The sequence below is a fragment of the Ornithodoros turicata genome, chromosome 2 (genome assembly GCF_037126465.1).
Source record: "Ornithodoros turicata isolate Travis chromosome 2, ASM3712646v1, whole genome shotgun sequence".
In the NCBI taxonomy this organism is placed as follows: Eukaryota; Metazoa; Arthropoda; class Arachnida; order Ixodida; family Argasidae; genus Ornithodoros; species Ornithodoros turicata.
The window spans coordinates 18699421-18721485 of NC_088202.1; the positions used below are offsets into that span (position 1 = coordinate 18699421).

The 22065-nt window shown below is 48.8% G+C and overlaps 1 protein-coding gene across 1 annotated transcript in view; it reads left to right on the forward strand.

Moving 5' to 3' along the window:
• Window positions 1–10658: 10658 nt before the first annotated feature.
• The window catches only part of LOC135384365 (uncharacterized), a 40977-nt gene continuing 29570 nt past the window's right edge, over window positions 10659–22065 (forward strand). Inside the window, exons 1-2 of the mRNA XM_064613570.1 lie at window positions 10659–10758; window positions 13274–13356. Of these exons, the coding sequence (XP_064469640.1) occupies window positions 10659–10758; window positions 13274–13356 (183 nt within the window). The remainder of the gene's footprint in view (window positions 10759–13273; window positions 13357–22065) is intronic.

Genomic DNA, 22065 nt, shown 5'->3' on the forward strand with positions numbered 1-22065 from the left:
GTCTATCTTTATTAGTTCAGTAGGATATGTTTCCCATATACCTTGGGATATTCTGCTTTCCAACTGGTTATAGTCGTTCCATTTATGTTGATTTCCTTTTGCCCCTGCCATATCGCATACATGTAGCATTCCCTCTTTATTTGCAAGTTAATAGGCAACACATTACTGAGTACTTTGTACGATATATACAAGACCGTAGAGGAAAATATAGAAGGAAAACACACCGTCAGATATTCTACGGTATCAGTAAAGAAACAGCGCAAGGGCAGTTCATGACCACGCACAGCCTGGAAATCACATTGAGCTCTTTACGTTATTCTTTTTCTTGACGGCACGTTGGCCGCCATCCAGTTCATAAGAGTGACCTTTATAATCGAAAGAATGATTAAAGCGAGCTGGTGGTAGTATCTATGATAGCGAAATCCCAAGCCCCTTTCTGTCCCTCGTATCAGGGATTTAGCTATGGAACTTCACCATGTTCTCTACCTCAAACTTTATACGTTTTTATGTAGAATTGTGAAGGTTCTGCCAGGCACTACACTGCTCACAAATCACACTACATTTGTTTGTTACAAGAAGCCATTGAAGGTTCACACTCGTCACAGTTCGTCACATCCTTCCAGCCTCTACGGCATATCATAAACATGCCGTGGAGGCTGGAAAATAATTAGTGCTGTTGCACAGAACACTATTTGTCATATCATTTTAGGCATATTTTTAGGCACAAAAAATCAGTTTTGGCACCTGTCGATGGTGAGACAGATATATCACACAAATGTATGCAGCAAGACAATTACATAGTCTCTACTTTATTGTGGTTATTAGTCAACACTGTTAAAAGTGTGGGAACACAGTCTTGTATCACCTGCGCTCCTTCACACACAACACGCTAGGCCAACCAGTGTTCAGAATGATGTCCTCTCCCTCCTCATTGGCTGAAAACATTCTTGTACGACTTTGCACATGGGGAAGTTAGCACACGACAGGCAAACGTTTCGTGTTTGAGCAAATCAGTAGTCAGAGGGTTATCATACTGTGGTATGCCTGCAGTGCATTATGCGGTAAAGCACACGCTGTAAAAAAATTCACCATAGCACATTTCCCCAGTTATAATGACGATCTCCCCCCGTCTTTCAAACTGCCATTCACCATAGTGATTCATGGTATGACACAGCATTTCTAAATGTTTCCTGTAGCCAAGAGCAGCATTCCGGGACACCCCCCTCTGAAACCCTGCTTGACCTGATAGCAGAGGACTACACAAGGAAGCTAAGCTTACAGGGTGATGGTGCGTGAGTACGTGAGGGGGAACATATTTGAGCAGGGAGAGGAGGACATATCTGAGGCGAACAATTCGCCTTTTGCGCCCTGACCTGACAACAACACCGATAACACGCCCGGGAGCTTTCGCGTAAGATAAAGAATAAGACGTGATGTATAACTGGGGGAATTAGCATGATACTTTCCAGATATCGGGAGATTGCCGGATGAAATTGGCAGGTTGGCGCCTGTGATCGCCTTCTGGACGACAAAGTGACTAACAGCTACGGTCCGCAGACGATACACAGACTACGTAATTTTATGATGATACCGTCAGTATCAAGTTGGTATCAAGAGTTATTACGAGCTGAAATAGAGGAAACTGAGAATTTGGCGCCAGTAAGTGCCACTTGGGCGACGATTTGGCGAAATGCCTGAAGTATATAGTTTGGGCTGGTTGGTGTAAATCCACAAGCGACCAAAGAACAAACACGAAACAACAACGGAGCGACTTGTGTGTGATCTTGTCTCCTGTTTGTTCTTTGGTCGCTTGAAAATTAACGATTTGACCAAACGCTACTTCGCAGGCTGTAGCAAGGGGAACAGGTATGGGCCGCGGACTCACAGCTATTAAGCATGGATGTAGAGACTACGTAATTAAATGAGGACATCTTCGATATCACGTTTATATCCAGAGTTAGTACTAAATGAAATGGAAGATATGGACAACCTGGCGTCTGCGAGCGCTGTGGCGATGCGAGTGGTGGCGTCTGCGAGTGGCAATGATCAAACGCGACTTCGTTGGACCAGAGATTTTGGTGCAGAACTAAATACATTCAGAATCGAAGGCTTGTATATTCCCAAATCCCAGCAATGGGAAGGACTACAGAAGGTCACCGACACACGAGGCGGTGAAGAACTAAAGAACACTGAGTGAATTTTATTTTAGTGTATTTACAATACTGTTTACCCATACTTGTAGGTATAGTCGCAGGTGGATAGGTCACACGGCAATTTACAACAACACAAGAACAGACAATTACAACAGATGTTGCAGTTTCTAACTTAAAGTCCCATGTCAGATTTTGGCTTCCGCAGGTAGCAAAATTTGATTGGCTGACGTGTGGGAAAGGAAAATCAGTGACGAAACCAAAATAACATGAAAATGAGCTTTTTTCTGGAGGTTCATTTTGAAACGCGTTCGGTGGTGTGTTATCGCATCTCTGAATGACAATGCACGTCTGCCGCCCCCCGCGGGCCCCGCCTGGAAAGGAAACATATCCATGACGTGATCCACCGGGTGAAAGTATTTCTACCGAGGCGACATTCGTCCCTTACAACTACAAATGTAGGATGCATCGGATGCACCGCACGGATCTTGTTGTATTGTTTTTTTTTTATTGCATGTTAGTGCCGCGAAGTAACTGCGGCTATCAGCGGCGTACAGACGTTGACGTTATGCGTGGAAAATGTAAGGTGCTCCAAAAATAAATTGCATAGCAACCAGCGAGTTTACATCAGCTTGAAACGAAACAACAATAACGCGGTTTGATGGTGCCACCCGTTCCTTCAATCCCAGCCTATACCTCTCAACTTGATCTCCAATGTTTATTGTAGATTTCCAATAAGCAGTTGTATGGATCCATGACATGAAGACTGGCATGGGATTGAGTATAGCCTGTATAGGGGAATAGAAACTGGAATGGAACAGGGCAGAATATCGCCGACAGCGATTAGACAGTCGAACTTCAAAATAAAGTTGTTCATTACCAGATTTGGAGATTACGCTAAACAAGTGCTACGCGCCCTCGAGTACATTATTTATTTCTCGCTTAAGATGAAGGAATGCTTAGATCAGGGTAATCAGGGCTCTCACACACGCGGGCCGCATGTGCATGGCTTGCAGTCAGCTATTCTGTGCCCCGAGGGCTCTTGACCACTAAATAGAATAAAGCTGCCCCCCCCCCCCCATCCCAACGTTACGAAGACATTCGAGCAGTTCTTGTGACTCATGAACCTCAACAAGTAGTTATAGCGATCTGGCCTGAACGTGCATTTTGATAAACTACACTGTAAGTAATATGATAATTAAGAAGTAATAGTGGAGACAAGTGCAGAGAATGGCATCATCTTAATTATTACACTAAGTTTATGGGCTTGCAGCATAACAGCAGCCTCTCCGGGTATCATGCGCGAAAAACTATACGGAGCACAGAGAGGCGCAGAGAAAAAAAGTGGGGGAAAAAAAAAGAGATGGAGTAGTTATGTACGAGAGTCATTGAGTGAAAATTTTTAATTACTCTTTCCCTGATATTTTTCTTTTTCACGTTGAAAATGCAAGCAAAATCAACAATACCGTGTGTAAACCGACAATTTCAGTGCTCCTGGACGTTGGGATAATTGTTCGTGAAGAACTATGTACGAAGAACTTGAAACGCCTTTCAAATTTTCGGTGTCTCATTTGGAAAAGAAGCTCATTTGTTTCTGTTGGTGTGTCCAGTGAAGTTTTTCATTGGAATTGTATATGCGAATGCATAATAACTATGCCGCTCAGCAGTTTACGCTAGGGTACTTTGCTATAATTGCGGTCCTTTCCAGGGGTTTCATTGCCGCCCCCCCCGGGAGGTGTACACTCCCCCTGAATTTTTCCAACCACCCCCCTGTAATTCATGAGATTTCCTGATACAGCTTGGCCACCAATGCATATACCCATAGATATGTATCCATAAAGATATACCTCCCTATGTTTCGCTCCACTCGAAATCACGCAGACATCTTATCACGTCGGGTACCGCATCTTGGCTTCTATGCGCATTGATGATAGTGCCAGCTGCAACAACAATGACAAAGAAGAAATTGTCGTTGCTCTTCGGTGCTGATACGAGTTGCGCAAAGGACTAAAAGCTGATACCTGCTGTTTAGATGCACCGAGAACCGAGTTATTCTGAAGGGGCTCGTTATTTTATTCCCCACATTCCCACCAGCAATGGGGTAGAGTATGGCCTGTGACGATGAACCTGCCCACTCTCCAAAGTCAAGAATAAAGTTGTTTTGTTTTGTACCTGCTGTTTGAATTCAGCAGGAGAGAGCCGCGACGATATGGCAAGGAAAAAAACTTGCCAGGATACGGGGCACAAAAGTGAACTTGCACGGCAAATCGCCGGCAGTCCGACCATTTACACGGCAACAGACACCTACGAGCACTGGTGCTAAAGTCTGAGGAAAAGACACCATAGATGAAAATACATATCCGTTACCAAACCATGGTACGTACACAAGCTGCTCAGAAAACACTATAGCTGCGCAATGTTGAATGACGTATAACTATGTTATTGTAAATACGTAAGTTGCCTGTATCCACTATTGACCACAGGTAAACGTTTTCTAAAACGTTACATGTGGGAAGGGTGTATAGAAGAGTGCATATTCATGTTATTTTTCGTGCATTAAACAATGCATATTAGGGGTATAGATTCCTTTGCTGTTTTTTCATGACCGTACTGGTCAAAATCGACGCTGAACTCGTGTTTTCCCATCCAGACCGGGTGCTGGATGAGCCCTCGGACGATCGCCGACGACGGACTCTGCCGTTTTTCCATGACCGTACTCGTCAAAATCGACGGTGAACTCATGTTTTCCAATCCAGAATGGGCGCTCGGATGACTGTGTGTGGTCTCGAGTATTTCTTCTAATGCTTTTGGAACCCCTATTTAACCAGTATTATTCGAACCACAATTCAAAAAGTGCACAAGAATATGAATATGTGTAGTGGAAACACTTATACCGTTGCCATTATCAGGGTTTCTTCATCCTCTTTTGCAGCTTTGACTTTTGCAGACCTTCCAAGCATTACATTAAACGTGTTTATGAAAAATTAGGCTGAGTATATTTGGACACTCCCGACACAATCACTTGTCGTACTCCACTTGAAGATCACGTAACATCAGGGTGGGACATGGATTTCTTTGTTGCGATGACGGGGAACGGTGATGGCATGACGGGAAAGCCCAGACCTGTGGGCTTGCTATTCCCGATGACTGAAAATTGGTTACGTGGATAGTAGAATGTAACGACTAGTACTTTAAATCTAGCTACTAGTACTTGCAATTCTCAAGCGAGCACAAGTTTACTAGCAGCGTACTGGGAAGCTTCTGGCTAAAGGTGTGTGTTTTTCTTTTTTTTTCAATACACAGTGTTGTCAAGATAACTGCTGTTGGGACTTTGTTAATTGATTGTGTGAACCACGAAAAGGAAGGTGGTGGCTCACGTGCATTGTGTGACGTAGTGCTTTGTTGGGATTGATTGATTGGTTAGATGGATACGAGCACGTTCGGTTTGGAATAAACGCATCCAGGAACGGTTGGACGGGATGTGCTCCTTTGAGGCTGCTTACGAAAAATTAGCGATGCGAAGTTATTATATGGTGCCCAAACCCGGGAGGACAGCGGACTCCTGCAACGACTTACTGAACTTTGGACGGCGTTGAAGGACGGGCCAGCATGTCAAACCTCACGAAAAAGCGATAAGCTCTTCGGTCTCAACTATCCCGTCTCCTCAACGACGCGAACGGTTTACTTGGCGGGACAGGACAGATCGCACCGGAAGAAGCGGAGGTACTGATCGAACGCTTGCTCACGTTTCAACGCCAACTCAACGTTGTCGATGCACAAATTGAAGAAAGTGGCGTCGAGCAAGAGGAGCAAGACTACGCACGAATATGCGAGTACGACGATAAGGTGGTCACCTGCATAACTAATTTGAAGTACAAAGGTAATCAGGTACAGCGAATGATGCCACCGCCTGCGATGACTGAACGAGGATCAGTGAAAGTGAAGCTTCCCAGGCAGGAATTGCTGAAATTCGATGGGAAACAGAAGAACTGGCACCCTTTCTGGGAGCAGTTCGACAGGCTGGTTCATCGGAACGAGGACTTGTCTCTGAGTGACAAGTTCAACTACTTGCAGTCGTTGCTGATGGGCGACGCAGCTGCGCCGATAGCAGGACTGCATGTATCCGCGGAGTGCTACAACGACGCCATGGAACTCCTTCAGCAACGTTTTGGAGCTGACACAGCGATCATACAAGAGCACATGGGATGCACTCCTGAACATTCGACCTACCCAGTCATCGGGGGATGTGCACGAGCTACGAAAGCTGCATGACCGTCTCCGAGCGCACATGCGTGGTCTGAACGTTCTTGGTGTAGCTGAGGATTTCTACTGCTCCCTGCTTTATCCTGTACTGCTGCGGTTCCTTCCGAAGGACCTTGTTCTACAGTACAGTCGGAAGACAGCGGTGGACTCTACACAGTACGGGACCAACAGTTCGTCGATCAACGAAACCGGCGATAACGTGGATACTAGGACTTCAGAGTCCGCAGTGACGAAGTATCGGAGGAAAGTGGTGTCTCTTCTGCAATTGCTCGGGATTGAAGTGGAGATCCGTGAGCGCTTAGCTTCAGTGCAGAAGACCGACAACGGGGGTCACCCTAAGGGCGTGACTCACAAGAAACAGGCGAGACAAGACGCAGCTTCAGCAGCGGCATTGCAGCACGTTCGTTGCAGGACGACCGAGTTGTTTGCTTGGCGAATCCAGAAAGCACGGAACCGAGGACTGTGACGCCGATATTGTGTTGACCAAGAAAAAGGAAATACTAAAGTTGGAAGGAAGATGCTACCGATGTACCAGACCATATCACCAGTCAAAGGCACGCAAGAGAAAGATACGGTGCCAGCAATGCTCTAGAAGACATGCATTTTCAGTTTGCGATCCGGGTTACCAGCCGAGGGAGCCGCGCAAGGACGGCGGAGAAACAGAAGACGCTGTTAAGCCGTCATCAGCGCCGGTCAGTCTGCACTCTACCGCTGGCAGCACAGAGCATACCACGGTTCTTCCGCAAACCGCAGCAGCCTGCGTAGCAGGCCGAAGGGCCACGTCGCTAGCAAGGACCATTTTTGATGAAGGAAGCCAGCGATCCTTTACCACGAAAAGAATGTCTAGGAAACTGGTGTGCAAATTTCTGGCTGAAGAAGAGCTCACCGTGGAAGTCTTTGGAGGTCGACTTTCGGAGCGTAGTTTCAGAAGGGTGTTGCTGACACTCGAGAGAGAGAGAGAGATAACTTTTCGAAGGAAGGTGGTGCCTCGCGTGCATTGTGTGACGTAGTGATTTGTTGGGCTCTTTTGGTTGGATGAATACGAGCACGTTCAGTTTGGACTAAACGCATTCACGAACGGTTGGACAGGATCTGCTCCTTTGACGCTGCTTACGAAAAATTACCGATCCGTAGTTATTATAACTACTTTCCACGCAAACAAAGGCGGAACCATTTTGTTTTACTGTTTCTTCTCTTGGGGGAGTGGAATACACACTTGCCTAGAAGCCGTTCGCCATCTGCAAACACTTGCGGAACCGGGCGACGGAGGTCACACAAACTCCATATGGCAGAATCCTGGCAGCTCCCTGGGTAGCACGCGTATGTGTTAAGGATGCGGCGAGTAGCGTCCAACACCAGTCAGAATTTTATGGATATAACAGAGGAATGTGTATGCTAAGTTATCGTATATGAAATGTACCTTACCCCAAGCACGTTGATGGCATGATATTACTCATGGCAGTAATAGTTACCATCCACAAAACGTTGGTCTGTCGTGCTTAGAGCAATTATTGAAATCGCTGTCCCATCAGTTGCGCCTGAAACGTTAGAATATGGTCCGTAAGCACAAGCTCTGCATGTTTTAGAATACAGCATTATGCTGTAAAGTCACGTTGACGAACCAAGACAGCCAGGCACACCTGCAATCTCATAAAAGCCACGTTTTATCCTCCACTTTTCCTCGGGTGACATCGGGAACTTATATCGGGAACAGGTATCGCCGGGCAAGGCTACGGTTGATTGCAGTGCTGACATCATGAAAGGACTCCGACACTGCCCGTTTGCTTGTACGAAAGTCTTCCTCCTCTGCTATGTTCCCAAGAAACGCAGCAGTTTTGTAAAATCGAAGTGCCATAAGCACCCTTTGTGCAACTGGCAGAGTGGTGCTGTGCCATTGCTGTGCTGTAAACAGACGTAATATTTGATATTATTCATAACTGCACACACATAGAGGTATAGCCTATAGGTGTATGTACGATAGGCCTGTGTACTATAGCTGTGTGCAACAGAGTATTATTAACCGTACTGAAACCATAGCTGAGAAGACAAGCTTGCTCAAAAGTCCGACGCAGATAGGGCGAACCGACCTCTGCAAAACAAAAAAGGAAATCCAAAAGGCGTGAAGCAGAGTGAAACGTTCGCTCAAGGGAAATCTGTTTATAAATGTGTCAGAGAGGTAAGTACGGGGGCTACGGAGAGCTTCTCTGAAACCGTGAAACAGCAGTTGACCAACACAGTTAATTTTCTTTTCCCATTCCTTCTCTCCATTATAGAGCTCAACCAATAGAGGTTAGTGAAATATTAGAATACATTTCAAACTGGTCATTATATTTTACTATTAACGTATGATCAAGTACGCTTGCATTACATCCTTAGTTTCCACTCGTATACATAAATAAATAGCTGTATTCGAGCCGGTTGTGTTCGTCCGTTTAGGCTACCACGGTTGAGGTCATTCGTTGTGAGATTTTAATATCCAATTATATTGTTTACAAACACTGAACTAAGGGGATGTTCAGAGTAGAGAGTTTTAAGCATGCACAGTCTCCGGCTCTTCCACGGTACAACGCAGACGATAGGAAGTATTAAGAAGCCCTGCAGAACGTCAGTTTCAAACAATGCTATCTCTCGTAAACGTATCTCTCTTTCAATTCTAAAGTGAACATGAGAGTACATACGTCTTTGCAGATCCCCTGTGACAGCGTCGCACACTTCTCTGGCTGCGTCCTTGCAAAGGCGGAACTTGGCAATAAAGTGCTCCTCGTCTAGCGCCGCAAAAGCGTCACGCTGTCTGTGAAAGACACGTGTCCTTTCATCTTCGCATACGCCAGCGTCAGCGAGAAACAAATAGATATCCGCCATGTTGATGCCGACGCGTGGGTGAATGACGAGAGATGTTGAAAGAGGTCACGTCATAGGCCCGTTGTGATAGAATAGAATTCCGACACGCTGAGAGCGCCAACAACGCACAGAGGCTGGAGTTGACAAACATGACGGCGTCTCCGGTGCCTTGGAGTAATGCGGTAATGTACAACGTGAACAGCATCAGCACAGCTTCAAGTTTGTGAAGCTTTAAGTGACAATGCCTCGAAGATAACGAATACACCAAAGGCGGCCATACTGAAATACAGGTAAACGGCCGTGGTGCCTTTGTTTATTAGCGCTTCTTTTAGCCTCAGTTGTTCTTCAAGTCGCTTCAGCCCACTGAGTAAATGAAAATGACAAAGATCCTGCCTATGCTTGCAATATAGGCGAATGTGTTACTTTTAACTTGTGGTCGACTCACTGTGGTATTCATCTTGCTTTCAGGCCTACACGGCTATCCCTCTTAGCGTTTCTCGGAAAGTTTCCGATGTTTACTCCTTGAAAGACGTTGAAATTATTTATGGTCTAATGCGTTACAGGTAAGAGTGCTAGATAAATTGGAAGTGTTGTCAAACGTTGATATTGCAATAGGTACTCTTGTGATGTTTTACATATTGCTCGTATAGCGCTTTTTTCACGTTCTTTTCATGAAAGTGAAGTACATCCTAACGTACGTCCTGTACGTTCACAGGGGACCTTTGCCGTGCTTTTGAGATAGCGCGAAACGCGTCCGTCCCCTCTAAGCTTACGGGGTACCTTTCAGTACTTTTGAGATAGCGCGATGTGCGCCCATCCCCTTCATGTTCTCTGGCACCTTTGCCATACTTTTGAGGTGGCGCGAAGCGAGTCCATCCACTGTGCGTTCACGGTGAACCTCTACCATACTTTTGAGGCAGCACGAGACGGGATTCAACAGGAACGTTCACAGCTGGTCCCAGAAAGGCGAAGGCGTTCGGCTCAAATATGGATGTTCGTGGTTCTTTCGTGGTTGTGTAGGAAAAAATTCAAGAGATTGGAACACTCGATTCCGCACAATACTCTGCATTTTTATTCACCTATGACGCGCACGATGTTTTAGACCCCGGTGCACGTCATCCTGGACACCTTGTATGTTATTTTCACATGGGACAGCTTTATTATCACGCTCCTCATGTGTTTGTCATGCTGCCGGAAGTATACAACTCGACGTCACATCCTGCTCTGTTCTCATTGGCCATCGGCCGTGCCGCGATCGCAAAAGTCGCACATCGCCATGACTGCCTCCGCGGAAGGGAAATGTGTCTGTGAGGCGAGATCAAGGGAAAACCTCCAAGCCGCCGCGGGGCGCTGCACGTCAGCTTTCCCGCAAGTGTGCACGCCCTATATATCACACGCGCCTACATGCGCATCAGATCTGTGTTGGATCCACAGTGGACGTCGACAGACATGGTTCGGTTGACCGTGAAGTTCGTCGTAGCGTTCTTGGCACATCTGGAGTTCTGTAAGTGGACGCTCGGTTTCTGTTGCACCATGTTCAATCTTTTTACCCCTTCAAGTCCTTCCATATAACCAGTTATAGCAATGCAGAGTTTCTTTAAACGAAGAGCGTCGTCCACTATTTACTCCCAGTGCAGTTTAATGGGAAGGTTTGAATTGGAAATGCAAGTGCTGCGCGTATGGAAATCGCTTTGGAAGTTTCCAATGCATGCCCAAAGAGCAGTTTGTGTTTGATGCATGAGCAATGGCGCGATGAAACGGTGTTTCCTTGGGCACCTAAAATATTGCTGTACCTAAGAAGTGACGATGGAGAAGCAGCAAGAAATGATGTATCAACCAGCTCCTTTTGTACATTACTTATGCTGGGATTCTCAATTATAAACGTGGGTCGCCCCATAGCGAGCTAGCGTCGCTCTGGCTCTCACAAAGTGCTAAGAGGAAAAGCGAACTCAAAGTAGAATCAATCAAAATTAACAATGTTATTTTGAACAAAACTTGTGTTTTTCGAGTTCATAAATTTTGCACGAGAAACGGCATAGCGCCGTTATAATTTGCTACCTTTCTCAAGCAGGCGAGAATCTTGTATTTCCGGTGGCGAAGGGAAATTTCCTATGGTGAGAATCTGTCGTTTTCTGTTTTTTGCGTCCACGGTAGGCCCTGCTCATTGGGTACACTAGAATTGGTCCGCAATTTGCAAAAATCCGAAGTATAATGGTCCTCAACCCCACCGCACTGGCTTCATCATTCTTGAAACAACCTCCCCTGGGAGAGACAGGAAAGTACCGACAGGTGGGGTTGCTGAAATTATTAGAATATATGCGTAAGCCTGCGTTACGAGCGTGCTTGAGTGACATTTTATCGTCTCAGAAGAGTTAGCGTCTTTCGTATTTCCAGGGCGGCATTCTTTAGTCTATCCGTGGAGCAGTGACGCCGCTCAACAGGCAGGGATGCAGCGTGTTCAGTGATATCATTTTACAGCGGAAGCTGTTATACGCAAACCTGAAACGTTAGAGGGCGGAACAAGAAAGCGGGGAGAGCTGCGGTATGTGGACGATCGCGTAGAGTTTGGGCAACGTAGGAGGTGGTGCAGTATTGTTCAAGTAGACGTTGCAGATAATTGCGGAGTTATCGCTCAGAAAGTCAAGCACAAGCAGGAAGAACTAGGAACTCAGCAGGGTAACAGACGTCTTCAATTAAGTCGGGCTGTGCGTACTGCGACAGGTAAAATTGGTTCCCTGGCGGCACTACTCATTAGGGGCCCGGTGAAAGGAGTAGTCACCTTGTGTAACTGCTAGCACAAATTAGGGTATACTACAGAGAGAGCAGCATCAGTGTCTACCAAAGCAAGAATAGGACGTCCGTCGAAATCACTAGGTGTTCGCCCAACATAATGCTCTGACTACATTGTGGGGTTATGACTACATAACATTGTGGGGTGAATCCGGAGGCGTTTTAGTCTCTGACAACATTGTACCATTTGAACGACCACAAAGCCATAGTCATCATACTGAAATAAGCATTTTGTGTACAAACCTTCATGCGTCTTCACTCAACCGCACAGAGCTGACGCTGATATTCGCGTTACAGGACTAGTAACCGTCCTTGATTTTCCCTCCCATATTTTATGCAAAACAATTCCAAACTTTCTGTCTCCAGCACACACAAGCTGGCCACCTATTGATGCAATTCCTGCACTGATCAATTAATAATAAGAAAAAAAAAACAATATCGAGCCAGATCGTTTCCTTCACAGATCAATTGGATGAAATGCGTTTCTGAATTTCGAAACTACACATAATCATTTGTCAAGGAAACAATAGAGCTTGTTATTGCTTCCTTATTATTGGTTGTTGCAGAAAATGTTACTAATGTGTGGCCTGGCGGTCTGCGAGGGAGACAAGGTCTGGAATTGTTTGCAAAAAATATGGCAGAAAAATCACACGACTGAACACGCCGTACTCCTCCCGTTCCTCAAGAACGCGGCTCTGGAAGTACAAAAGAAGCTAATTCTGTTGACACAATAAAATGTCGAACTGAACGCCCAGCCGCCATTGTACTGATGTTGTTGGCTACTCCTAAGTAGAGTCACTAGTAGAGTATTGCATTCCTTTTCAGTGCAGGAGCCGCCGTTCGCTGTCCGTGATTGGGCCCCGATCGTGTCGCGTGGTTTCTCTTTCCAAGAACTCGCCGTCCATGTTGGATCACCACCATGAAAAGCAGGTTTCCTGGGTTGAGAGCTGGATCGATTGCGCGTTGTTCTCCACCAGAGAAAGGGGAGATTGGGGTCCCATTGCTAGGCGACGCAGCCGCGCCTGGCTCAAGATGTCTTCGCTTCAAGAGGCACGCCTGCGAGCTCGCCGGCATGGCTCAGTGTCGCTACTCTGCTCCGTATTTAGTGACTCAACTCCTGAGGGTGCAGCGAGGCGACGTCACAGTGATCGTCATTCTAGAATTGATTCTCGCGCGAGCGATTGACTCGGTCTTTAAACCTGCAGTAAATGAATGTTTATTAACTGCAGCAGCGACTCCTGTCAGTGGCAACATTCCGTGCGAGATTGTCTTGATATTTGGAGGACGATGTCTTGAGTACACGCGTCTCAAGGTAAGCAAAGCAATATAAATAAATACACTGATCTAAATCTATGCAACGTTGCAGTGGATAAGACAATTCAACATAGAACGACAGCTGCATGGTAACTTTTTTTCAACTGCCATTATTGAATCAAGTCCGTGCGTTGGAGATTATGTCAGAATACTGCGTGGCAGAATAACATGTGAGTTGTGATGAAAGTCACTGAAAAGGTTAGCCAGCTGTAGGCCTCGAACCCACATCTTCTGGATTGCCGGTCCAGGGCTCTACCAATTGAGCTAAGCTAACACACCTTCTCAGCGACTTCCAGGGTGCGTCATCTGAAGGGACAAACCAGCCACTCTCTCTCACTCATCCTACTTTCACTCTTACATTTTTGTTCACTCATACACACATTCATACGACAGGATCGACGCAGGCGGCAACTGTTGAACATGAAAGAACTGATGTTCTGGGGCTGGAACAACTTAGAAGGGACAAATACATACAAGGCTTCAAATTGCCTAAGAAATTAACGATGAAACATGAAAGTCACTGAAAAGGTTAGCCAGCTGCAGGACTCGAACCCACATCTTCTGGATTGCCGGTCCAGGGCTCTACAACTTGAGCTAAGCTAACACGCTCTCTCAGCGACTTCCAGGGTGCGTCATCTGAAGGGACGAACCAGCCACTCTCTCTCACTCATCCTACTTTCACTCTTACATTTTTCTTCACTCATACACACATTCATACGACAGGATCGACGCAGGCGGCAGCTGTTGAACATGAAAGAACTGATGTTCTGAGGCTGGAACAACATAGAAGGGACAAATAAAGGCCTTAAATTGCGTAAGAAATTAACGATGAAAGATTAAAGTCACTGAAAAGGTTAGCCAGCAGTAGGACTCGAACCCACATCTTCTGGATTGCAAGGACTTTCATCTTTAATCGTTAATTTCTTAGGCAATTTGAGGCCTTGTATGTATTTGTCCCTTCTATGTTGTTCCAGCCTCAGAACATCAGTTCTTTCATGTGAGTTGTGACCAGAAGCGGAGTAGAACGAAACGTCCCTACCGGGAAAAATATCAGACAAGCCCACGAAGAGACTGGGAGCGACTCACAAATTCAGAGTAGACTGAATTAAATCATCTCGATTTAAATGATTTATTTCAATCATTTGTCAAATGGAGCACTTACGTAAGAACAAAACCACTCACGAATTCGCACAAGCTCGTGAATATTTTTTTAGTGCTTATCATTCATACTACGCTAAGAATAATAACTGGAAGTAACGGAGATCAACTGCAGATGCGTACAACTAGTGGAGGGAATATCAACTCCGTCCGTCAGCGCCAATACCCAAGTAACCGACCCACTGTAGAGTCGTGCACGACGTTCTCAGAAAGGAGGTCAGTTTGGCAGCTGCGCTCGGGAGGTGGCCGCTGTGTAGACGTGTGTGCCGATGGAACTTTGACCGGCGGTGGCGCCATGCCCATTTTAAAACACTAGTCTAGAACAGCACGAAACCGCAATCTACCGTAACCAGCAATGCCGGATTTAGGGGAGGGCAGACGGGGCACTTGCCCCGGGGCCCCCACCACAAAGGGACCCCCACCAGTAAAGGTCTTGTCCAAGGGAAATCTGTTTTACATGCCTGAAACGCATCCCTGAAACGGAACCTTGGTAAAAATCTGTCCTCCTTCCACGCATATCGACCCCGAATAACACATTGGATAGACATAGAATACACGAGGGAACCCACACAGCACAGTGCCCCGGGGCCCCCACCACTGTAAATCCGGCACTGGTCACCAGCGTCAACAAAAACAAATTCGACTTCGCGAGAGGGTTGCGATGCGTGTTCTCGCGTCGAAAACAGGTGCGAAGGGTCCCCCGGCGCGCCTTTGTTTGGAAACGTCGTCGGCGTACTGAAAATTACCGGTGGCGGCAGCATGACGCGGCGGCGCATATGCCGACCGCAGTGGCAGCCAAGCTAATTGACGCTATATTGCTTCGCTGGCTGTTGATATCGCCCTTGCATCGATGGTGCAGTGCTGGACAAAAGTTTACGGGACACGCATCGCCACATTCCTTCCTCAGAGTGACACGCTAGGCGCGAATGGCATCGTACGGGATTACAGACATACCCTTAGGTCACCCGGTCACCTGTTTGCAAGTCCGTACGGTACCACTCGCTGCTAGCGTGTCACTCTGCAGAAGGAATGCGCAGGAGCGTGCTCCGTAAACTTTTGTCCAGCACTGTGCGTGAATGGCTATGCAATGAGCTTCAAATGAACCAAAATTCGGTGATGAATGTTTTAACGCATTTGCTGGTTCAAACATTTTTTTAGAGAAATTGTGTGACTTTGAATAATGTCTGGCGCCGATTCTGCGACCTCACATTTCCTCAAAAATCCGACATAGGTAACTGATCTAGAGTAATTAGTTATCTAGTAGTTCCATACTCCCGTCGACAGTATGTCCAGCTGGTCATGCACCACCTACAAAAACGGAATTTGTGCTGCTCTGAGCGTTGGTTGTGCCAAGCTCTTTACCTTTGTCTCTTTTTTTTTAAACTAGCCAACTCAACCTTCAGCGCACTTGCTCTCAAAGATCTAATAAATATTTTAGTCATGCACTGCATCGAAATGACGAGATTAGTGACCTTCTGGATCCATATTCCATATGAAACTTTGAAAAATGAGGCTTTTTTATTATTTTGGTAAAAATCATGATCTTCTTAGAAGCCTCCACAGGAGTGGTTCTTCTTTTGTTCCTGGTGGCAGCCGAAGAGGAATGCTGTCAGAAAATGACCCGCGTCAATACACGGTTAGCACGAAACAGAGTGGTACGCAGCAGCTGCACGCTGTCGTTTAGATCAGTGGTTTTAAACCGGGGTTCCGCGAGCTTTGTTCTGAGGTTTCGCGAAGTGCCGAGAGTGCAAGCACTCTCGATGGGTATGCCACTCACTGCGGGACTTACAGTGGTGAGGGCCCGTGACAGCATACATGGTGGGGGCCCTCCTGCCTGGCCAATACTTTTTAACGTGCTTCACAGGGATAAATTACGTTCAGGGACATAGAGATGCATGACCTCGGTATTGCGTGCAATATATTCATGAAAAATTGTTGGTTCGTTCAGTGTAGAGGAGTTCGTTACCACCGAGTTTACAGAAAGGTAGTTCACCTTAGATTTTCAGTTTACATCGTCTAACATATTTAGAGCCTGAAGTGGGTTTGACACGGTTCTTTCTCGAATATGCACTCCGAATTGACGGTTGCCTGTTTAGGGTGCAACCCGATTTTTACTAGGCAAATTGCAATTACTAAGACATCTGTAGGAATGCACAGGTTTGGCAGCAAACCCAGTTACATCACCGTTTGCACGAAGTCAGTGCAGTTAGTTCTTGTTCAGTTCAGTTGCAGTTAGTTCTGTTCTTCTTCTGGGCGCCCAGAAGAAGAACAGTCTCTGTTCGAAATATCGGCGGCTTCTGTCCTGAGGCAACTCCCTTCCTACATCTCTACCGGTTCGCTGGATTTCTACCCATCTACGTGAGACTCTAGATAGTATTTTCACAACAATGTCGCAAGCTATTCAAGACAACATTACGCTGCTAGCTTAAACTGGAACCTTCCGTGGGACTTCCTTACTGAAAAATCACGTGAAATGAACTTTTTTTGAAAAGAATTTGCCTTTTCATAACAGTGACATGCTTTTTGTCTGCAGTGCGTCATGGTTTGACAATTAATGTTCTTTATGAGCGTCAGTTTAAAAAAACGAGCGCTCGCAGGAAGTGTTGCTAACCATATTAGTGTGTGGCGGCCCGTGGACGACGATGACGACGTGCCACTGCTGCCACGCGCTACGGCGCTGGCACGGCAGTTCTACAAGCACCGTCCTAGCGTGAGGCCACGACCATCTGCCCGCTGGGACATTCCATCATCGCCGGTCAGGACTCACGTAGAGGAACACCACCTCCTCTACATTTGGTGACCCGAACAACGAACACCATGTTCGGTGTGATTCGGCCACTCAACGTCCTAAATTCTTCGACAAACCAGCAGCGAACCACCCTCCAGCAGGCAAGGCGCACCGGGACCACTGTTCCACCGGGGACCCGCAGGGAGGCCACAGTAAGCTGACTTTCCGGCCTCCACCTCCTTCATGATGGTCCTCCCGGGCACTTCTCTGGCGGCGACCGGCACGCTGTCGTACCGGTCGCGGTACTGTCGCCCACTCATCAACGCACTCACCCAGCAGCAGTCAGCGCTCGGCAGCAATCTCTCAGCAAGCGAGCGCTGCACCTAGCTGGGTCGCAATAGCTGCTCCCCCACTTAGCGCGTTGGTGAAACGCAAGAGCGGTGCGTCACCAGGACAGAGGCCCAGTGGACGGACTTTGCTGAACGGGGAACGGCAGGCTGGTAAACGGAGTGAGGGGTGGAGACCAGAGCAGCCGTGAGGTCAGCAGCAGGAGCCTCAATGTATGCAGGCTTTAATCGGTCGATGGAGACTTGCTCTTGCTTGCCGTTGATGATGAGGGAGAAGAACTTGGAAGTGCGGCTGACGACTTGATAGGGACCAGTATAAGGGGCTGTAGTGGCTTTCGGACAGCGTCGACGCGTACGAAAATGTGTATGCACGTCTCCAGGTCGTCGTGCACGTAAAGCCTGGAGGAAGAAGGTTGACGAGGGGGTGCAGGGCGAAGCTGGTCGAATATGACTTTGAGCCGGGAAACGTAGTTTGCTGGATCTGGCGGGGGAGTAGCCTTGGGGGAAACGAAGAATTCTCCAGGTAGTCGCAGAGTTGTCCCGTAAGCGAGCTCTGCTACGGTGCACCCCAAGTCCGGCTTGAAGACTGAACGGAGGCCGAGCAGGATGACAGGAAGAACTTCCGTCCAAGAGGTGGGGGTGGGGTGTGCCTTGAGGGCGGCTTTGAGTTGTCGATGGAATCTTTCCACCATGCCGTTTGACGCCGGATGGTAGTAAGTGGTCCGAATGCGTTGAGATCCCAGTAAGGTGGTGAGGGCGCTGAATAAACACGACTCAAACTGCCGCCCACGATCAGTAGTTATAGTGGAGGGCACCCCGAAGCGGGCAACCCACGTGCTCGTGAAGGTAGCGGCGACAGTTGCGGCGGAAATATCAGGCATGGGGGCCGCCTCAGGCCACCGCGTGAAACGGTCTACCACCGTGAGTAGATAGCGGTGACCTTGAGAAGGCGGGAGGGGCTCACGATGTCCAAGTGGACCTTTTCAAAGCGGGTGTCAGGTGGAAGGAAGGGGTGCACGGGAGCTAAAGTGTGTCGCTGTATCTTGGCTCTCTGGCACTGCTGGCAGCCACGTGTCCAGTGCTTGATCTCGGCTTGCATGCGGCATGCTTGCATGATCTCGGCTGGGTGCGATAATGCGTGGAGGGTATCAAATACCCGCCTGCGCAGGGCTGCTGGGACAAAGGGTCGTGGATGCCCCTGGGATACGTCGCAGACAAGCGTGGTGGCGGTACCGGGAAGAAGGACGTCTTCGAGACGAAGCGACGATGTAGAGCTTTCGCGGAGCATGCGGAGGTCTTCGTGTGAGCGTTGCAGGTCAGCCAATGTCTCTAGGCTGAGCGTAGTACTGATAGCTTGCGGAAGACGTGGTGACAGTGCGCCGATGCGGCTGAGAGCGTCGGCCACGGGGTTGTCGTGACCGCTGACGTGCCGAATGTCCGTGGTAAACTCGGACACGAAGGTAAGTTGGTGAATCTCCCGTGGTGAGTAGCTGTTGCCGGACGAAGTGAACGCGTGGGTCAGCGGCTTGTGGTCGATGTATATAGTGAAGACGCGACCTTCAAGAAACGGGCGGAAATGCTTCACCGAGAGGAAGACAGCAAGCAGTTCACGGGAAAAGGTGCTGTATCGAATTTCCCTGTCTTTGAATTTCCGAGAGAAAAATGATAGCGGCTGCCACGCGTGGTCGATCCTTTGCTGAAGCACAGCGCCAACGGCCGACGACGAGGCGTCCACCATGAGCGCGGTGGGCGCGTCGTGCACTGGATGCCTCAGCACGGTGGCTTCAGCGAAAGCCTGCTTGATACTGCAAAAGGCACCGGTGGCGCGCGATGTCCCGGCAAGGGGGGCATTGCGGCCTTTGGAATCCGTTAGCAACGCTTCCAAGGGCTGGAGGGTGGATGCGCAGTGCGGCACGAATCTTCTGTAAAAATTTACTAGCCCGAGGAACTCGCGGAGCTTTCGTGAGGTAGTCGGCTGCGTAAACTCTTGGATGGCTTTCACCTCGGACGCGAGAGGAGTGATGCCCGAACGGGTGATGTGGTGGCCCAGAAAATCGAGTTCTTCCACTGCAAACTCGCTCTTGGCAGCGTTCACGATGATACCAAACTCGTTGAGGCGGGCAAAGAGTGTGCGAAGATGGTCGGCGTGTTCTTCCGGGGTGGCAGTAGCGATCAGCAGGTCGTCAATATAAGCAAATGCGAACGCCAATCCTCTGATGACTGAGTCGACGAACCGTTGAAAAGTTTGTGCCGCATTCCGGAGTCCAAAGGGCATGCACAAGAATACAAACAGCCCGAACGGCGTGGTTATTGCGGTCTTATCGATGTCCTCGGGCGCCACCGGGATCTGGTGGTAGGCGCGTACTAGGTCGAGTTTCGAGAATATTCTTGCGCCATGCAGATTTGCCGCGAAGTCTTGGACGTGTGGTATCGGATAGCGATCGGGAACAGTAACCCGGTTTAGCTGTCTATAATCCCCACATGGCCGCCAGTCTCCTTTTTTTTTTTTTTTTTGGGGACCATGTGGAGAGCCGAAGACCAGTCGCTAGATGATGGCCTAATAATTCCGAGCTCGAGTATGTGCTCGAATTCTTCTTTGGCCACTTTGAATTTCTCTGGCGCCAGCCTGCGAGGGTGAACGTGCACTGGCGGGCCCGATGTCACAATGTGGTGCATGACGTGGTGTTTGACCGGGAGCTTCCAATTTGGTGGTTGAGTGAGGTCTGGAAAGTGCAAAATAGCTTCGAAGCCAGTTTTCGGTTCGAGTCGACGGATGGTTGGGGGAAGTTGCGAGGTGACGGCAACTCCTTGTACTGAAAGGCTGGTGGTTCTGTCAATTAGCCTTCTTCGACTCATGTCGACCAGGAGCCCGAAGTGGGTCAAGAAGTTGGCACCGACGATGGCTTGGGGTACCTTGGCAATCACAAAAATCCACCGAAAAACGCGTAAGTCCGTAAGTCGTAATAGGGTGTAGAGGAGGTGGTCTTCCTCCACATGAGTCCTGACCGGCGATGATGGAATGTCCCAGCGGGCAGATGTGCGTGGCCTCACGCTAGGACGGTGCCGGTAGAACTGCCGTGCCAGCGCCGTAGCGCGTGGCAGCAGAGGCACGTCGTCATCGTCGTCCACGGGCCGCCACATCACTCCCCCCTCAGACGCGGAGCGGTGCATGCGGTTGAAGTTCGCGTCGATACCACGAACAGGAGAATGATGACGGCTCGTAGATGGTGGACGGCTGGGCGTACGGCTTGTGCTTGTGGCTGTTGATGCAGCAGCAGCGGGATGGCGGGAACAAGAGTGCTGCGATCCGGGCGGGTTCCAGTGATGGGATGTGAATGCCGATTGGTTGAGTGGTTGCTGATTGCGTCGAGTGTCTGCTGAGTGCGTTGAGCCCTTGTTGAGTGCGCTGAGTGCTTGCTGGGTGATTGCTGCCGAGCGTTGATTGTTGCTGAGTGATTGCTGCCGAGCGTTGATTGTTGCTGAGTGAGTGAGTTGCTGAGTGCTGATTGTTGCTGGGTGAGTGCGTTGCTGAGTGGGCGACAGTACCGCGACCGGTACGACAGCGTGAATGCCGGTTGCCGCCAGAGAAGTGCCGGGGAAGACCATCGCGAAGCAGGTGGAGGCCGTAGACTGAGCTTGCTGTGGTCTTCCTGCGGGTCCCCGGTGGAACAGTGGTCCCGGTGCGCCTTGCCTTCTAGAGGGTGGTTCGCTGCTGGTTTGCCGAAAAATTTAGGATGTTGAGTGGCCGAATTACGCCCGAACATGGTGTTCGTTGTTCGGGTCACCAAGTGTAGAGGAGGTGGTTTTCCTCCACATGAGTCCTGACCGGCGATGATGGAATGTCCCAGCGGGCAGATGTGCGTGGCCTCACGCTAGGACGGTGCCGGTAGAACTGCCGTGCCAGCGCCGTAGCGCGTGGCATCGTCATCCACGGGCCGCCACAAGGGGATCCGTTGACAGCTTAAAGACTGGCGTTAGGCGGGGTCCGCTTCTTATCGTCTCGAGAGGCGGGGATGACGCAGACCTCTGCGCCCGTATCAACCAAAAAGCGGGCGCCAGAGCCGCGGTCAGTGATGTAAAAGAGGCGTGGACGACTTGGGGCTGCGTCAACTAAACTGGCCGTCTTCAGTTGTTGACGCTCCCGTTTTCCTGACCGGCGCAGGGAGGCTGGCAGCGGCGGGCACGCTCTCCGAAAATTTGGTGGTACCAGCACTCATCGGGATTTGCAGACTGTTGGAGAGGCGATGGTGTGCGACGACGGAAGTTGCCGCGACGAGGGCTGCGGTATCTTGGGCTTCGCGATCGGCCGAAGCGTAGGCTTGATGCAACTAAGCCGGAAAGGCGGCTGACTTCGTCACGCAGCTTCTAGAAGTCCGACGGTGATGGTGCAGAGGGTTGTGGAGATATGGCACAAGCAGTTGGCGGCGCAATGTCCATCATCTTATCCTCCATCTCCGCTAAAGCCTCCTGCGAA